The 20,816-nt window shown below is 38.5% G+C and overlaps 1 protein-coding gene across 1 annotated transcript in view; it reads right to left on the bottom strand.

Annotated features, from left to right (window-relative positions):
• Nucleotides 1-1,048: 1,048 nt before the first annotated feature.
• The window catches only part of LOC126237330 (outer mitochondrial transmembrane helix translocase), a 125,442-nt gene continuing 105,674 nt past the window's right edge, over nt 1,049-20,816 (bottom strand). Inside the window, exons 6-7 of the mRNA XM_049947301.1 lie at nt 1,888-2,072; nt 1,049-1,795 (exon numbers count right to left, since the gene is read on the bottom strand). Coding sequence (XP_049803258.1) covers nt 1,633-1,795; nt 1,888-2,072 — 348 coding nt within the window. The 3' untranslated portion in view covers nt 1,049-1,632. The remainder of the gene's footprint in view (nt 1,796-1,887; nt 2,073-20,816) is intronic.

Genomic DNA, 20,816 nt, shown 5'->3' with positions numbered 1-20,816 from the left:
CCAAATTCCAAGGTGGAAATATATTACTACCACGAATCCCTATTACACCCACAGATGTGCCAATTCAATTTAAACATTTTCAATTTCCAATTAGATTGGCATTTGCAATGACTGTCAATAAGTAAAGGCCAAACGATGTATTTTGGCTTAGATTTGGAAACACCATGTTTTTCACACAGACAATTACACGTGGCATGCTCTGGAGTGGGCAAACTATCCAGTTTGTGTTAGCTAAAGATGGGATAACAAAAAATATTGTACATTATTGCATTAAGGGATGGTGTTTTTAAGTAATATTGTCATAATTAGTGATTATATATATAATCTCAAACAATAAATTACAATAAATTAAAAAATAAATGTTTGGTGTTATTTATATATTCTTTTATCATTCACAGCACACCCTGCCTCTTCCACTCATATACCACATCATCACATACTTATAATAAGTATTTTTTTTACCAAAATATTCCCTAGAGATAATTTATATGGCAAAACAATGTTTGCTGGGTCAGCTATAACATATAAAGATTTTCAGGGATGGAACAAAGTTCGCCAGGTATAGCTAGTTGATACGATAAAAATATTATACTCAGAAGGAAAAATAAGTAAAACTTACTGCGACAAGAAAGGTCTGGGGGACCAGCAGATGAAAACTCAACAAAAATAAGTACACTTAGACAGCAGTGTGAGAACTGCAGTCATGCTGAGGTTTTCCGCTTGCACAGGACGAGGGGGGAGGTGGGGGGCACCGGACGTCAGGTCACTACCGTCACACCGGCTATTTCCTGTAGTGTATGTCTGGAATTGGGCTCTGTCAGACTCTTGTGACTGCTGTGGGTTAAAGAGTAGACACCCCTAGTTTGTATGCACGCAACATGTTCGAGCACTTGCATTTTGGGGAGGGGGAGAAAGGCTGGCAGCACTAAACTTGGGAATGTAGGAAAGGTGTTTCTGACACTGGATAACAATATCACTTAAAAATAGATGCATTCTTATTCATAATGTTGAAATGTAGCCACAAAAACATTAAAGAGTATACACAATCTGCAGACCAGAACATTTAATAACACTGTCAGTGTTTCACTACGTTGTACAAAGATGGCAGCAGTACAAAATTATTTCCCATCTTTGGTAACAATTTGGAAATGGAAGCATTTAATCATGACAGACTTAACTGCTTTGGATCCTGTCTTTCTGTCTTGACCCACATGAAACAATTATTAAAATGTTAAATTTAAGATTGTGTATCACACATAAAAGTAAATCCCAAATATCAAAATTTCATTTATCACATACAAGCTTACTGTAATGACAATCACATTCAAGACACATAAAAGAGAAGAAAAAAGTCTGAGGTAAAACGTATCAATATAAATCTGTCTTAAACAAAGCATGTACCATCTATAAATATAGAAAACAAATGGTGACTTATTTACAATTGATATAGGCACTCATTATGAGTCAGAATTTAAATATCCCACTAATTCATGACTTTACACACTTGTCTCTCATATCCTGGGAAGGCCACACATCAATACTACAAAAAGCACACAAGCACACTGAATATGTCCAGGCAACACAGCAGCAATTACAGCCTGTCTTTCAGTGTGACTACAAGTGCGGACTTGCTCAGTCATGTCTGATAGAGAGAGGTGGAGGAATTATGCCACAATGGTACTTTGATAATTTCATTTTCTCCAACGATTTCGTAAGATCATCCATTGTTATCGGCCTCAATGCATCATGAAATTCTTCTTCCGCATCATGTTGTGCATTAGTTAATGTTGGGGACCTGCTTGCACGAGGAAAAAATTATAAGTCAAAACAGTAATACTTTCAATCTTTAATCTAAAATTGTTCTCTGCTATTTATTTTACTACTTACACTCTGTGGTTTCCAGTTCTGACATAATCCCTTACTCGATATACTGAGGCATTGCGACACATTTCTCTAAGGTCTGAACCAGAGAAATTTTCTGTTAATTTGGCAAGCAGATTGTAATTTACATCATCTGCTGTGGGTTCATTACTCAATATAAGCCTCAGTATCTCTCTCCTTTGTGTGGGCGTCTGGGAAAAAGCAAACATTAAAAAAAGGAAAATGTATAAAGCTCCACCTGTATTCAAAATACAGAAAAACTGTAAGATGTTTAGCGCTATGTTAAATTCTCACTTTCAATGTATATGGTGCGCACAAGAAAGAGCATGTGCCAACACACAGGATATCGTGCAGCTCAAAAAACTAATTTCCCAAATAAACTGTTGACATTTTTGGAATCAATAGTGTCGAAAAGATATGGAGAGAAAGAAAAAGGATAGAACATTTCAAGTTTCAGATCATCTGTGTTTTGTGCAGTTTAGGTGGTCCAACAGTACCACAGGAGGCTTTGGTATACTTGTTTACTGGTGTACATCAGTGGGCTATATAGCAGAACATACATGACCTACATACTATCCATGAACATACTCCCATTGTACTTTTGTGAAAGTTTTTTAACTTAACACAAAATGTCAATAGTAGGATGCAATTAATTTTACCTACAGTGTGTGTGTGTGGAATAGGAGTGTTAATGTTTATGCTTGATGGTATGGATTGCAGACACATTTACAATATACATTTATGTGAAGTCACTTACATAAACCCAAAAATAATTAAGAATGTTTGCCTAGTTTAAAAGGAACTTATCTATCAATTAAACAGCATAGCAGCAAGAATATGACACAGAGACCACTTATGCATATGGGCAATCAAAAAATGGTGGAGGTTAAAGGGGGCTGGAAATATGAGGTCTGTTCTAAAAATTCCAGAAAATTTGCAATTTCGCGCCAATGGTGTGATGCAGCGAAATGCTATTAGCATCCTCGCACAACCCAGTGTTTAATGTGTAATGGCCAGAAGTTTCGTTGTTTTATATCTGTTAGTTATTGCTCAGTGCTGTACAGAGTTTAACATTGGGTCAAACATTTTGCGAATTTCGAGATAGTGGAGTTAAGAGGAGTACCATATCTGCGTGAAACTCAAGGCAACTTTACAGAGACATGCCAAATGATGCAGGAAGCCTACAGTGATGAGTGCTTAACTTGTACTCAATGTTACAAATGGTTCACATGGTTTCAAAATGGCTGGGTGGAAGTTAAAGGTGACGCTCATTCAGGATGCCCTTTGACATCTACAAATGACACTTGTCAGAAACAACAAAATTGTGTGTGTCCAATCTAAGACTGACTGTCTTAGAGATTGTGGAAGAACATAATAATTCTGTTGGATCATGTCAGGAAATCCTGACATCATCTTGGAATGCCTCATGTTGCCACCAACTTCGTCCTATAGCTCACGGGTCAAGGCCAGAAACAACTAAGCCTCACAATCTGTGAACAGCTTTAGATTGCTCAAATTAGAACAAGATGTTCCTTAAGAGAATTCTAACAGTTTATGAGACATGGGTCTACTGTTATGATGCTGAGACCAAAATTCAATCACAATGGGTCAGGAAAGGTTCTCCAAGACCAAAAATGAGCTCATCAAGTCAAGCCAAATGTCAAAGCCATGCTGATAGTTTTCTTTGACTTTGAAGTATTAGTTTATCATGAATCCATGCCTCAGGGTCAAATTGTTAATCAATGGTACTATAGTGATGTGTTGTGCCGCCTGCAAAAAAAGTGAGAAGGAAATGGTCTAAAATGTGGCCAGACAATTCATAGCTCCTGCATCATGATAACGCGCACGCGCACGCGCACACGCACACGCACACACATCCCAGCTGATGCGTAACAATTGCACAAAAAATGAAATCATTGTGCTGCCTTATCATCCATACTCTAGGGACCTGGTGCCTGTGGACTTTTTATTTCCAAAGTTGAAAACAGCATTGAAAAGACGAAGATTTGCAATGACAGACGAGAAAAATTCATAGACAGTACGTCATGCGATCCAGCAAGAGGCGTACCAAGACTACTTCTGGAAGTGGAAACTGGATTGGGAGTGGTATCAATTGTGGAGAAGAGCATTTCTAAGGGTAACAAGCAAAGTAAGTAGAAGGTAAGCTTAGAAATTGTTTTTGTCAAAGTTCCAGAATTTTTTGAACAGACTGTAATACACCTGTGGCAAGGCACTATCATGTTGGGAGTAAAAATGAATTTGCCTTGACTGCAATTAAATGATCAATTGAATGATTACCTCATTCACCAGATACAAATGCAAGTATGCAGAAACGTGCTTTAGGTACATTCTCATCAATCGGTGCAAACGCAATTTTGTCAGGAGACCAATGTCCCAAGGCACTTTCCAAGAAATTACAATGAACTTTTCAGTGTCAAGGTGCTATAATGAAGTGAGTGCATGACAGGATTTCAAGAAAATATTTTCAATCTGATCAGAGAAATCCAACCTTTTTAGGCTGTTCTCAGTTAACAACAATCAACTAGTAGCAAGCTACTTCTGAATAAAGATATATGACCACCACCAAGAAACCAAATTTTTCACACCACAAGAAAACTGACAAAACAGATGAATGTACTGTTCCAATCAATCCTTAGTACAACACCTTATTACACTAAATCCTGAACAAGCATCACATACTCTAAAAATATTTCTTCACTGACAAGCAAGTTTTTTATAAACATTGCAGAGAACATTTTCACTACAACTGACAATTATACATTATCACAAACATTCTAAAATCGTCCAAAATACAAAATAACCTCTTTCTAAAATAACTTTTACATATGCAAGCACAGGTAGTAAAACAAAAATATCTTCTAACACGTTCTGGTAATCACAGTTAGGATTATACCCAGAAGAAAAAAATCAAGTTATAATTTTCTAGTTAGAATGCTTTATTTGTGCAATAGGCTAAACCTTTCTTTCCTGACTACATTACAGGCACTAGCTTTCATTTGCCTATTTTCTACAATACTTATTCAGTAAAGTCTGGGCAAGTGAGATTTCAAGCAACTAGGAACTTCTTTCTCACTTCTAGAGCTTTACCTTAAAACAGTGCTAGATGTATGTCACTTACAGAGGTTCAAGAGAAGAGAACAGGAGAGGGGAAATGATTTATAATGTAATTGTCCAAATAATTTGTTATGTGCAATCATGTACTAAAAATGCTTCCTTTAATTATTCAGTTTGGTATTTTGAATGCAGCTCATACAAGTTATCAAAAACTGATTGGTAGTTGCAGAAAACCAAAAAAATTAGTGCAAAGACTCAACACTCAACTATTCTCATTTAATTAGTCTGTAACCTAGACCATTGGTACCATGTGGAGAAATAACCACCCATGTATTTACCTGGCCTAATATGTACAGAAAACCTAGCTTTTACTACGGGACATACAACCAAAGTTTCCATTTAATTTCTGAAGTGTACAAATTACGAATGAAATGACTAAGTGAAGTGAGCATTATACACATTTCATGGAACTGACTTAATTCACAATGTGATTTATTTTCATTGGCTTCTGAGAAGTCCAAGGGCCCAACAGTGCAGCATCCAGTAATGCCTGCTGACAGATGCCACAGCACTCCATTCTGATAGAAAACTGCTTTATAGTTTGTCTCTATAGTATCATACAAATGTGAAATCCCAACACAGAATAGACCACTTAAGTGTCAGACTGATTCCTGATTTTAATTAGATCCAAACATGTTAATTTTGTGAAATGTTTGAAATTTTCCAGTCCATGGGCAACCAATAAACTCTTAATACTCATAACATGTAGGCTTTCACAGCTGGCGTCTTCATTAAAACTTTCGGACTAAGATTCCATGGTCGAACAGTAGAAATTCTTCCTCCTGACACTTCTTTGCCAACTGCGGGCAATATCTTCCTAGGTGTGTCAATGACTGGCTGCTGGGCCATAGAAGTCGCATTTATATAGAGTGCATACAAGGTGCCACCACTCGTCACATGCTGTCAACAGTATAACTATCTGACTAATATCAATACTCTCAATCGAAGGCAATCTATTGTCACATCATTGGTACTGTAACGTCTAGTAAGAAACAAAAACAACATATTATGTAGTAATTAGAAAATTAGATGTATTGTATTGTGTCATTGTATAAAATTATGTATTTTTTTTTATTATTTATTTTTGAGAACGTCTGCGTCGGCGAGTAATGAAACCGCCACAGAAGAGAAATGTCAAACAGAGATTAAAAAAGGAACTAGTATATAATACGTGATGAATATGAGTGTCTTTGTCTTTGTAATCTGAGAGTCGTGCGAGTAAGATCTCCTATGTTATAGTAGAGAACGCTATTGTAGCATTCTTTTGTCGAGACTGAGAAATGTACGCCATTACGTGTGAATTCACAAAGGTCTGTAAACACTGAGATATTTAAATGTTTTAATAGAGTTGTTTAAATGAAAACTTGTATTATTAATTGTTAAAGCTTGCTTGCCTATTATCCCATCCTGTTGAGACATTTTTCAGTTATATAAATATTATCTGTGGTGCTGAGCTGCGTGGAGAACGAAAGAGACGCTGCCGCGGCGTATTCAAACGACTTACAATATAGTCGAGTATACCGCAAGGAAGCGGTAAAATAATAGTAAAATAATAATATTTCTTTTAGCTCCCAGACTGGCAGTGCAGATCAGCAGATTTTACGATGTGTTGCAGGTTGACGCGGGCTGCTGATAGGATATAATTTACAGTACAAATAAGTTGATGTACCTTCAAAATCTGATAGGAATCTTGCTGTGCTCCGTTCTGGTCTGGCAAACTTTATAGTGAAAACGTATTTTTTTTATGAGAGTCTCATGTTCTTGGCCTAGTCGTGATATGAAATAGTATTTTACCGAGAAACAAAATCCACTGCAAACTTGTGTTGTTGAACGATCAGACGAACTGTAACATCAGTGTTCATAACAAAGTAATTTCAATTTTCAATAACTATGAAGTAGGGAAGATATATTGATTCTTAGCATGAGTTACAGTTACGAAAAAACGTTCCTTTAATTGTAGGCCAGATACAGAACAATAAGACTTCTATATATATATATATATATATATATATATATATATATATATATATATTTTGCTAAAAGGTAATGATGATAAAGAAATTCAAAGCACAGCATTGCTAAAAGTATTTCATGTAACTCTTCATATATGCGTTGTTACGCCAATAATCATAATTAAATAAACAAAAGAGCAACAATTTACAATCCACGAGTTACGTGAAACTGTCGCCCAAAAATGCGGGGCCCGAATTTGCAGTGGCCACAAATATAAAATTTTATGTATTTTTCTTTCAGTGTCTATTGTTATGTATGTATATATATGTATTTAGTGATAAATGTATGTATGTATATCATAATCAATGCCATGTATTAATGAATGTGCAAACACTCTTTCATGACAAAACGTACTACTGCAAGCGAGTAAGAGAAGACGATCCTGATAGTACTGAGAAACTGTAACGACTACGTAATCCGGGGGCAGCCGAACCCTGAGATCAGATAAACTAAAGGTAAGACTACAGTGTAGTTGTCCTGTTTGTAGAAGTTGAGCTCCAGTGAAGTGATCTCATATCGCTAGTGGTGTGCATATTGTACGTAGTTTGATGTTAGTGTTTGTGACAGGACAAAGTTGATGGTAGATAGTAATTTTTAGTGTGTAGTGTAGTGTAGCTAAATTAACGTATTTTGTGTGCAAGTGGTAAAACTGTCAGATTTTGTGTTTTAGTAAGCAATTTAGGAATATGGTTAAGTTGCGTAGTCAACGTCCGAGCAATATGGATACTGAGGAACAACAATTAGTTAGTGCAGGAAATGTAGAACCGGGTACCTTAAGCAGTACAAGTACTCTCTTTGAGGATATAACATGTGAGAATGTGGGGGCAGGGGCACAGGAAGTAGTGCCACCGCCCACTAGTGCTCAAGGAGATGTAGATAAAGAAATTGTACCACCACCAGAAAAGCAGGAGCCAGAGAGTGGTAATCTGCCTGGTGGGTATTCACTTCAGGCTATATTAGAGCGTGTGTTAGATTACCAGGCAAAATTTGCGCAACAACAAGCTGAAAAGGACGAGAAAATTGAGATTTTTCTCGCACAGCAAGCTGAGCGAGATCGTCAGCAAGCTGAGCGAGATCGCCAATTAACAGAAAATTTACTCGCCCAGCAAGCTGAGCGAGATCGCCAGTTAGCAGAAAATTTACTTGCCCAGCAAGCTGAGCGAGATCGCCGGCTAGAGGAAAAGTTTCTTGCCCAGCAAGCGGAGCGGGATCGCCAATTAACAGAAAATTTAATCGCCCAGCAAGCTGAGCGGGACCAACAACTAGTGCAATCGTTAGAAAGTATGAAAAAAGAGATTGCAGATATGAAACAGAATTATGAGTCGATACCTAAGGCCGTGCAGGAGCTGACTGAACAGGTCAACAACCTGCAAGTAGCAAACACTAACAGGGTAGACGAAATAGGTGTCTTAGCCAACCGAGTAGAAAAGCTAGAAATAGATTCCACGCAGCTTGTAGAGCAGAGGTGGAACGAACAAGCAACTAAAATTGAAACAGAATTCAACTCATGGCTAGAAGTGAAGGAGGGTGAGATTGACAAAAATATTAATTCTAAAGTACAAGCAGCCATAGCAGATAGAGATTCCGAATCGTTCAGTACCGCAGTAAATAGTCAGGTACAGAACGACGTGCAAACCATCAAACAAATACTCAGTGAGGATATTCCGCAGTGGCAAGTGAATATTAACAAACGGATATCCGACCTGGAGAAGGGTTTAGCACAAAGCAGAAAACATCTGGAACAGGAACCTATATCGCTAACAGCCCATGGTATTGGCAACGCACAAACTTATACGCGATACAACAATGGGGAATCTGTAGTCGATAATGCGAAGAGCTGTAGCTTCGGTTCGGAGCACACAGCATATGTCCCAGGAGCAAACCCATGTAGTTCAAAAATATTAGTGGAAGAAAGTTTAATCAAAAATAGGCAGTTTCAAACGTTTACTACTGAACGGAAATCAGTACACCCAGTAGTATTTATAAAAGGCTTTAAAAATATCTTGCCCAGTGTGTGGAATGAAACACAGAAAATTCAATACGTAATGTCATACATTCAAGGTGACGCAGCGTTGTGGGCTACAGAAGTAGCAGACAGCTGCATGACATATGAACAGTTCGAAAGGGCATTTCTGTCGAAATATTGGTCGCCTTGTATACAAGAGCGTCTAAGAAAAGAAGTATATAATCCCGAACCGTACTCACCCCGTCTTGGGAATTTGAGGCGGTATTTTGAAAAGTATATAAACAAAACGCGCTACTGGGACGAGCCTGTATCACCAAGAGACATAATAAGACTACTAAAATCACATTTACCCATTCATATCAAAGAGAAATTAATACATGTACCAGAAAGCGACATGGAAAACTTCCTGTCGGTTCTAGATTCAATAGACTTGATCCAGGAAGACGCAAAATCAGCGTGTGATCACTCGCGGAATAATGGGTCAGGATGTAAACATGACAGAAACAATAGTGCACAAAACCACAATCATGGAAATGGTGGGGGTGGTAACAAGCGGCAAGAACATTCGCAAAATGGTAGTAATGGTAGAGGCCAGAACGGGTATGGACAACCAACTTATAACAAAAAGCGTCGATTTGACGACCGGTACGAATCCGGAATGTCAGGGACCAACCGCTGGAAAAATGCGCGAGGTCAGTGGCAGAGCAATTATAGTGATAGTAATCGAAATTGGCAGCAGAATCAGCGAAGAAGCCCAGAGCGACAGGGTAATGACCGGTATGACAACAATAGACCACCACCGCAAAACGCGCCTATTGCGCAGCCGTGGCGGCCTACAAATCAGAGTGTACATATAGTGGAGGTCGCGGACAATAGCCGTCCAAGTACCTCACAAGTAAGCAATCCAACAAACTAGAATCAGCCTCAATATGCTCTCCATCGCTGGCCGAGGGGTGGAGTGAGAGCAACACGAGTGATAATAATATACCTGGGATACGTATGCTGCGATACAACGACGGTGTCAGTATGGATAAAGATCTACTGAACGAACCGCACGAATGTAAGAAAGATAATAACGAAAATGTGCAAGCTATTATCGAAGCGAAAATCAATGATGTTGCAGTGAATATAATCATCGACACAGGTGCCTCAGTAAATGTAATGAGTATGGAGTTATTTAAAGCACTGGGAAAGGGACATAGCATTCCGACTTTCCCGGTTAATAATTGTAAGGTGTCTGGAGCCATTAGTGCACAGAGCCAATTAGTTAAGTACCAGGTGCGGGTGGAGATTTGTAAGGAGGGCGAAGCCATAGTGAGCTCGTTCCTCGTTGTTAAAGGATTAAAGGTGGCCTGCATTCTGGGAGTAGATTTTCTCCGTGAGAGGGACGCATTGATCGACCTCTCCTTGGGGAAATTAAGCATAGTTAATAGGGGTAGGAGGATTGAGTTATCTATGATGAAATCGAAGGAGGTACTTGTGCCGTGTTGTAATCGAATCAATATCAAAGGTAGGAACCCTTGGGTACTACACCTCGATGATTTTTCACATGCAGCAGACCTCTATTACCCGAATTTAGAGGATCGAAATTTTGAAACAAATGTTGAGGCATTTCAAACCAAAGTGCAGGAATCTGAAGGTTTAAGCGATACACAAAAGCAACAGTTGACGCAGCTGCTATCGGAATATACTATGGTATTTACCGACCGACCAGGAATAGTCAAAGGGTACCACTATCACATAGAGGTGATGCCCCACAAAACATACTGTCGCGCAACTTACTCCATCCCTTGGTCGAGGAGAGAAGTAGTGGCCAAAGAAAAAAAGAGGTACGATCGAGGTGTAACTAACGAACAAAAATATAACGTAGGGGACCTAGTACTTATTCGTAACCACCCTAAATCCTCAGCCACCTTAAAACAGAATAGTAAGTGGCAATTGCTATATTCAGGGCCCTTTGAGGTAATAAGCGTGCCACACGAATGTAGCTATTTGTTAGCACATCCCCATACGGGGAAGATCAAAGGATTGTATCCACGTAAAGATGTGAAGTTATTTATTCAGTGACATCTCACATATAAAGAGTAATAGTTGTAAGATAATATGATAGAATTAAGCGAAGAAGTAGAGAAAGAAGAACTAGGGGACACAATTCTGAAAGATGAATTTGAAAAAGCACTAAAAGAACTACCAGATAAGAAAGCGGCAGGTGTTGATGATATACCTTCTGAACTAATTAAGAAATCAGGAGACAAAATGAAAGCTACATTACTGCAACTCATACAGAAAATATACAAAACAGGTGAAGTTCCTGAAGACTATCAGAAATGCATCATATTCCCCATACCTAAGAAAGCATCTACCATGGACTGTGAAAACCATCGAACACTCAGTCTTCTTTCACACGCATCAAAAATTCTAATAAGAATAATTTTGAAAAGAGTTGAAAACCAATTGAATAGCACTCTAAGTGAAGACCAATTCGGTTTTAGAAGCAGTGTAGGGACGAGGGAAGCAATCTTATCTTTAAGACTAATAATTGAGAAACAAATTTCCAAAAACAAACAAGTATTTATAGCCTTCGTAGACCTCGAAAAGGCATTTGACAATGTTGTATGGCCAGAAATGTTTAGAATTCTGAAGAAGGCTGGTCTGAAATATAATGATAGAAGGATAATCTTTAAAATATACCAAAATGAAACAGCCTTAGTTAAGAAGGAAAACAAAGAAGAAACAGCAAGAATAAGGAAAGGAGTGAGACAGGGATGCCCACTATCTCCAGTAATTTTCAACGCATATATCCAAGAAGCAATAGACAAAATAAGAGAGAATATTGAAGTAGGAATAAAACTTAACGGAATGAAAATAGATATGTTGCGATATGCAGATGATATCGCCATAATTACAGAAAGGAAAGAAGATTTAGAAGCCGCACTCAATGAAATGGAAAACACCTTAAAAGAACAGTATGGAATGAAAATAAATAAGAAAAAGACTAAAGTGATGGTGAGTGGCGCCCTGAACTACAATGAACCCATACGAATAACAATAAAGGGAGAGAAACTAGGGCAGGTTACAGAATTTAACTACTTAGGTAGCAAAATAACAGCAGATGGAAGGAGCAAAAGTGACATTAAAAACAGAATACAACTTGCTAAAATAGCATTCAATGGAAAAAGAAACTTACTGACGAGTAGAAATGTTAGTTTAGACGTAAGAAAGAGAGTCATGAAAACCTATGTGTGGAGTACAGCCCTTTACGGATGTGAAACTTGGACTAGTGGAAAAGAAGAAAAGAGAAGATTAGAGGCATTCGAAATGTGGTGCTACCGGAGAATGGAAAAAATCAGCTGGCGAGACAAGGCTACAAACGAAGATGTCCTCAGAAGAGTGAAAGAAAACAGATCTCTTTGGCGAAATATACAGAAAAGAAGAATAACCTTCATAGGTCACATTTTACGGCATAACAATTTCATTAAGAGAATATTAGAAGGAATCATTGAAGGAAGAACTCGCCGAGGACGACCTAGATTAAGCTACATTCAACAAGTAATAAATGACATCGGGTGCCAGACCTATGCAGATATGAAGAAGAAAGTTGACAAAAGAACGGAATGGCGTGCTGCTGCCAACCAACCTGTGGGTTGATAACCGAAGAAGAAGAAGAAGAAGTTGTAAGAAGATTTTAATTATGTTTTAGAGTATAAGTATGTTAGTATTAAGAAAGAAATTTGTGTGTAATTAAACTTGGAGGAAGTGGAATCAGAAAATGAACAATAGCTTACACAGGAAAGATTTTGTTTAAAGACAATTAGAGCCATTAAAATACTATATGCTCATTAAACAACGAACAATCTTCTTGTTGATAAAGTGAGGATTAATTTCTTGAATCATTTTACAAAGGATTAATTTCTTGAACCATTTTCTATGTGTAGTATGTAAGTGCAATTAATGATGCAATCTAATATAGTAAGGTAACAGTTGTAATTGTATTAGAATAAGGAACCCTGAGAGAGAGAGTCTTTACTAGCCAAAAATTGACTTTGTAATATGGAACAATTATGTGATGTGATGTTTGCTGCCAGTAGTGATTTGAGAACGACACTGGAGCAGAAGCTAATTAAAAACAAGCCCGTTCCGTGGAAACTCCGCTTTGTATGTAGCAATGCTTCAATTGAAGCCTGTGTACTTGGTACACGCCCTTGAATATTCACTACGCGATACGCGAATTAAGTCAACCAATGCGGAACCTACACTGTAGTCATGTAGGAAAAATCACTAAAAATAATGCTAGTGCTAAATGAAGTATTTATTGAGCAATATGCCCAAGTCAAGCTGTCATGCACATGGTAAAATCTGTTTGCTAGATGGGTGATAACCAGGCAAGCTACACTGAAAGGAGGAAAGGAAAACTATGTAAAAAAAAAAAAAATCACACACCTTTAAAAAATTTACAAAAGGGCCATATACGCCTAGTAACAATATGAAAAGTGTGTTGTGACAAGGTAAAAACAAATAGACGCCATGTAGATGAGAGTGATTATGCGAAGAACAGTTAAAAGGTATTAAAAAATAAACTGTGCGCATAAACAATTGAGGAAAGGACGGAATATTGTGTGTAGTAGGGACAGAAAATGACTGTTGTATCTGCACCAATATATACGTCGATAAGTCAAGTGTTGAGTGACAGACTGTCCTAGTGCAGTGCTCAACGAACAATAGACAGTGTATAAAAACAGCAGTTATTGATCCGTTCGGAGTCGATTCAAACAAACATCGCTCGACGGAGGCATTTAGTATGTGTGTAACGAAACATTTTCGCGTGTTGAAAGACGCTCTGGCAGTGTATCAACCGTGGGAGTGAGTGAAAATGTGTAGTACAATGTGCGTGTGACGAACCCTGAATACCAGTGTCACAATGCCACAAGAAACCTGTTATCACGCCAAAACATCCTGTGCATACCAGTGAAGCGAAGGCTTACTGAACAATAAACGCTTTTAACAAGTTGCATTTTCTTCCACAGCTAGTAATCTGTGTCCTTAAAGACAGTACACCGTTGTGGAATGTTTGTTTCATGCGCTACGACGGGGAGCCATGCGGAGAAGCAGAGACGAGTGCCGTGCCGCCAGCCAGCCGGTCGCGGTAAACCACTGCAACTCGCCGACATCGGCGAATGGTTCAGCGCGGTTCGCGACTGCTTGGGCGCCACGTCAGCACGACGTCGCTGTTACTGAGAGCCGGTCGTCGAACCCAGCGGCCGTCGGCACGCGGCGTTCCAGACGACGCTACTCAACAATTGCTTCGCGCCGCCAGCTCCGTACAACATTGTTGTCATCCAAATGAACTATCAAATATGTGTTTAATGCACTAAAATGAATAGGGTTTAGTGGACACGAAATGACGTGACAAACATTTGTTTTTTTTCTTGAGTTATTCAATACAGACTCAAAGTATTCATTGGTTCAGTGATGTATGGATATAATATGTTTTCGTCATGTTAATGAAGTATACTCGCACGAATGCTAGACATTTTAAACCAATTGTCGTGAGTAAGTGCAAGGACGATTCATTATACTACTGTAAAAATGTGTAATGAGTGACTCATTATAATCCAGAACACAAATATTATATTGGTAACAAAGAGACTAAAAGGTTAACATGCTCTCACAAATAGCCTTTGTTATATGTGAACATTGGATAGAGTCTGAACTTTTTGTGATCAAACTGGGTATTAAAACAAACCAGGCGAGATGACCATGGCTCCGGCGCAGTTTTCCCAGGTTTTCTGATCGCACGTAGCCCGAATGGGGGAGCCAAATAAATGTAATGACCCTGGGACTAGGTTTACGGTCACCTCACAAAGTGTAAGAACAGTATAAAAAGTGTAATTAAACCTACAGTGTAAAAGAACTCAGAAGTGTAAAGTGAATGTTCCAACCAAGGTAACAGACAATAACCAAACAGACGTTAGTGGCAGCATATTGCCGAACATTTTCAACGTTAGTCAATTGCTGCCAGGGGGCATTGTAACGTCTAGCAAGAAACAAAAACAACATATTATGTAGTAATTAGAAAATTAGATGTATTGTATTGTGTCATTGTATAAAATTATGTATTTTTTTTTATTATTTATTTTTGAGAACGTCTGCGTCGGCGAGTAATGAAACCGCCACAGAAGAGAAATGTCAAACAGAGATTAAAAAAGGAACTAGTATATAATACGTGATGAATATGAGTGTCTTTGTCTTTGTAATCTGAGAGTCGTGCGAGTAAGATCTCCTATGTTATAGTAGAGAATGCTATTGTAGCATTCTTTTGTCGAGACTGAGAAATGTACGCCATTACGTGTGAATTCACAAAGGTCTGTAAACACTGAGATATTTAAATGTTTTAATAGAGTTGTTTAAATGAAAACTTGTATTATTAATTGTTAAAGCTTGCTTGCCTATTATCCCATCCTGTTGAGACATTTTTCAGTTATATAAATATTATCTGTGGTGCTGAGCTGCGTGGAGAACGAAAGAGACGCTGCCGCGGCGTATTCAAACGACTTACAATATAGTCGAGTATACCGCAAGGAAGCGGTAAAATAATAGTAAAATAATATTATTTCTTTTAGCTCCCAGACTGGCAGTGCAGATCAGCAGATTTTACGATGTGTTGCAGGTTGACGCGGGCTGCTGATAGGATATAATTTACAGTACAAATAAGTTAATGTACCTTCAAAATCTGATAGGAATCTTGCTGTGCTCCGTTCTGGTCTGGCAAACTTTATAGTGAAAACGTATTTTTTTTATGAGAGTCTCATGTTCTTGGACTAGTCGTGATATGAAGTAGTATTTTACCGAGAAACAAAATCCACTGCAAACTTGTGTTGTTGAACGATCAGACGAACTGTAACATCAGTGTTCATAACAAAGTAATTTCAATTTTCAATAACTATGAAGTAGGGAAGATATATTGATTCTTAGCATGAGTTACAGTTACGAAAAAACGTTCCTTTAATTGTAGGCCAGATACAGAACAATAAGACTTATATATATATATATATATATATATATATATATATATATATATATATATATATATATATATTTTATTTTGCTAAAAGGTAATGATGATGAAGAAATTCAAAGCACAGCATTGCTAAAAGTATTTCACGTAACTCTTTTCATATATGCGTTGTTACGCCAATAATCATAATTAAATAAACAAAAGAGCAACAATTTACAATCCACGAGTTACGTGAAAGTACGAAGTGATCACCATATCTCATCTCATTTTAAACCTCCTTTTCTGTAAATATTATTGTGGTGTTTATAAATCTATATGGGTTTTTGTATATATGTGCACAATATTTCAATGTCTTAGCTACCACGCTTGTCTCAAATTTTATTTCATGATCACTGTCTTCAAAAACATGTTCCACTATAGCCGATTTGTCTGTGTCCCAGATGGACAAGAATATTATCATATTTACTGCTGATAAGGGTAATGCTACCACTGTTTTAAAGAGTGAAGACTACTACAGGAAGATCAGTGACCATTTTGATCCTATCACTTACAAAAAGTTGAAAAGGATCCTGCAACAAAAAGGTTAACAGCTACCAATCGTTTAATAATAAAGTCTTCCACTCCTACAGAGGATAAAATATATCTCTGCAAAACTGAAGTTTACTCTCCTAGTTTATATGGGCTATCTAAGATTCATAAACCTAATGTCCTACTGGACTGATAGTGAGTGCCACTGGATCCCTTACTCAGGAGTTGGCTAGATATCTAGCCTCCTTGTTACAACCGTGTATCGGAAAAACTGATCATCATATTGAAACTTTATCGAAAAATTGATGAGGATTACTGTTAGCCCAAGCGATATCAGTTAATGTGGTATCCTTGTTCACTATGGTTCTGATTAGTGAAGCTCTATCTTATACAGCTGATATTGTAGCTTTCTTTCGACATTGCCCATCCACAACTTATTTTCAGTACAATAATGAGTTCAATGAACAAACTAAGTCCAGCTGCTACTACTAATCTTTTTACACAATGGTTTCAACAGCAGGCACTGCAGTCAGCCAATAAATGTCCTCTAAGTATTGATATGTTTTGTTTTGAGGCACAAAAATAACTGGGGTCATACACACCCAAGTCAAAACTATAGAACACAAAGACAGATGAGTTAAATGACTATACATCAATCACAATTGATATAAGATAAGACAGCTAAAAATAGGGACGTGGAGAGAGGGCTACTAAAGACACCATATAGAAACAGAGGTCAAAAACTAAAAATTACATGGCCTTTGCCATATTAATTTGATGGATAAAAGTAAAATACGGTAGACAGTCCATGCGTCATTTGCTAAAATGGCTGATAACAGATGGCAAACCCACGTGGGAACGTGAACAGTCAAAAAATGGGCATTCCATCAGGAATGCCCAATAAGCTGAAGGAAGTCTGCCCTGGTGTCACTGAATGACGGAGGGACATTAATGGTACATAGGGAAGAGTCCCCCCCCATGAACCATGGACCTTGCCGTTGGTGGGGAGGCTTGCGTGCCTCAGCGATACAGATGGCCGTACCGTAGGTGCACCCACAACGGAGGGGTATCTGTTGAGAGGCCAGACAAACATGTGGTTCCTGAAGAGGGGCAGCAGCCTTTTCAGTAGTTCCAGGGGCAACAGTCTGGATGATTGACTGATCTGGCCTTGTAACATTAACCAAAACGGCCTTGCTGTGCTGGTACTGCGAACGGCTGAAAGCAAGGGAAAACTACAGCCGTAATTTTTCCCGAGGACATGCAGCTTTACTGTATGATTAAATGATGATGGCGTCCTCTCGGGTAAAATATTCCGGAGGTAAAATAGTCCCCCATTCGGATCTCCAGGCGGGGACTACTCAAGAGGACGTCATTATCAGGAGAAAGAAAACTGGCGTTCTACGGATCGGAGCGTGGAATGTCAGATCCCTTAATCGGGCAGGTAGGTTAGAAAATTTAAAAAGGGAAATGGATAGGTTAAAGTTAGATATAGTGGGAATTAGTGAAGTTCGGTGGCAGGAGGAACAAGACTTTTGGTCAAGCGAATACAGGGTTATAAATACAAAATCAAATAAGAGGTAATGAGGGGTAGGTTTAATAATGAATTAAAAAAAAAATAGGAGTGCGGGTTAGCTACTACAAACAGCATAGTGAACGCATTATTGTGGCCCAGATAGACACAAAGCACATGCCTACTACAGTAGTGCAAGTTTATACGCCAACTAGTTCTGCAGATGAAGAAATTGATGAAATGTATGACGAGATAAAAGAAATTATTCAGGTAGTGAAGGGAGACGAAAATTTAATAGTCATGGGTGACTGGAATTCGTCAGTAGGAAAAGGGAGAGAAGGAAACATAGTAGCTGAATATGGATTAGGGGGAAGAAATGAAAGAGGAAGCCACCTTGTAGAATTTTGCACAGAGCACAACTTAATCATAGCTAACACTTGGTTCAAGAATCATAAAAGAAGGTTGTATACCTGGAAGAATCCTGGAGATACTAATAGGTATCAGATAGATTATATAATGGTAAGAGATTTAGGAACCAGGTTTTAAATTGTAAGATATTTCCAGGGGCAGATGTGGATTCTGACCACAATCTATTGGTTATGAACTGCAGATTGAAACTGAAGAAACTGAAAAAAGGTGGGAATTTAATGAGATGGGACCTGGATAAACTGAAAGAACCAGAGGTTGTGGAGAGTTCAGGGAGAGCGTAAGGGAACAACTGACAGGAATGGGGGATAGAAATACAGTAGAAGAAGAATTGGTAGCTCTGAGGGATGAAGTAGTGAAGGCAGCAGACGATCAAGTAGGTAAAAAGACAAGGGCTAATAGAAATCCTTGGGTAACAGAAGAAATATTGAATTTAATTGATGAAAGGAGAAAATATAAAAATGCAGTGAATGAAGCAGGAAAAAATGAATACAAACGTCTCAAAAATGAGATCGACAGGAAGTGCAAAATGGCTAAGCAGGGATGGCTAGAGGACAAATGTAAGGATGTAGAGACTTGTCTCACTAGGGTAAGATAGATACTGCCTACAGGAAAATTAAAGAGACTTTTGGAGAGAAGAGAACCACTTGTATGAATATCAAAAGCTCAGATGGCAACCCAGTTCTAAACAAAGAAGGGAAGGCAGAAAGGTGGAAGGAGTATATAGAGGGTTTATACAAGGGCGATGTACTTGAGGACAATATTATGGAAATGGAAGAGGATGTAGATGAAGACTAAATGGGAGGTAAGATACTGCGTGAAGAGTTTGACAGAGCACTGAAAGACCTGAGTTGAAACAAGGCCCCCAGAGTAGACAACATTCCATTAGAACTACTGACAGACTTGGGAGAGCCAGTCATGACAAAACTCTACCATCTGGTGAGCAAGATGTATGAGACAGGCGAAATACCCACAGACTTCAAGAAGAATATAATAATTCCAATCCCAAAGAAAGCAGGTGTTGACAGATGTGAAAATTACTGAACTATCAGTTTAATAAGTCACAGCTGCAAAATACTAACGCGAATTCTTTACAGACGAATGGAAAAACTGGTAGAAGCGGACCTCGGGAAAGATCAGTTTGGATTCCGTAGAAATGTTGGAACACGTGAGGCAATACTAACCTTACGACTTATCTTCGAAGAAAGATTAAGGAAAGGCAAACCTACGTTTCTAGCATTTGTAGACTTAGAGAAAGCTTTTGACAATGTTGACTGGAATACTCTCTTTCAAATTCTGAAGGTGGCAGGGGTAAAATACAGAGAGCGAAAGGCTCTTTACAATTTGTACAGAAACCAGATGGCAGTTATAAGAGTCGAGGGGCATGAAAGGGAAGCAGTGGTTGGGAAAGGAGTGAGACAGGGAAGTAGCCTCTCCCCGATGTTATTCAATCTGTATATTGAGCAAGCAGTAAAGGAAACAAAAGAAAAATTCGGAGTAGGTATTAAAATTCATGGAGAAGAAATAAAAACTTTGAGGTTTGCCGATGACATTGTAATTCTGTCAGAGACAGCATAGGACTTGGAAGAGCAGTTGAACGGAATGGACAGTGTCTTGAAAGGAGGATAGAAGATGAACATCAACAAAAGCAAAACGAGGATTATGGAATGTAGTCAAATTAAGTCGGGTGATGCTGAGGGAATTATATTAGGAAATGAGACACTTAAAGTAGTAAAGGAGTTTTGCTATCTGGGGAGCAAAATAACTGATGATGGTCGAGAAGAAAAATTTGTTAACATCGAGTACATGTTCTGAGACATCGAGGGATCACCAATTTAGTATTGGAGGGCAGTGTGGAGGGTAAAAATTGTAGAGGGAGACCAAGAGATGAATACACTAAGCAGATTCAGAGGGATGTAGGTTGCAGTAGGTACTGGGAGATGAAGAAGCTTGCACAGGATAGAGTAGCATGGAGAGCTGCATCAAACCAGTCTCTGGACTGAAGACCACAACAACAACAACAACAACAGGGAAGAGTCAGAAAAAAGCAAACTGCAACAGCTTGAAGATGGGTAGTCATGAAGATGGGTTAACTATGATCATCATCCCGTATGAGCAGCATGATGCCCCCATGAGATGGAATGTGGACTTCTGGGGGAAGGTCAAAATGAACCAGGAAGAAATGTGGAAGCTCAAAGTGGTCGTGAGGACGCAATTTTGTTTCCAGAAAGCAGAATGCAAGGCGATGCTAAAAGCAGCTTGTAAATCCTCTTTGTGGGACCGAAGGTCGTGAATGTTCTATTAGAGGGGAGTCATGATGATGAAATGAAGGGGTGTCACCT

Source organism: Schistocerca nitens, chromosome 2, assembly GCF_023898315.1.
Source record: "Schistocerca nitens isolate TAMUIC-IGC-003100 chromosome 2, iqSchNite1.1, whole genome shotgun sequence".
Lineage (NCBI taxonomy): Eukaryota > Metazoa > Arthropoda > Insecta > Orthoptera > Acrididae > Schistocerca > Schistocerca nitens.
Note: the sequence above shows the minus strand (reverse complement) of the source record. Positions and strands in the feature narration are given on the sequence as shown.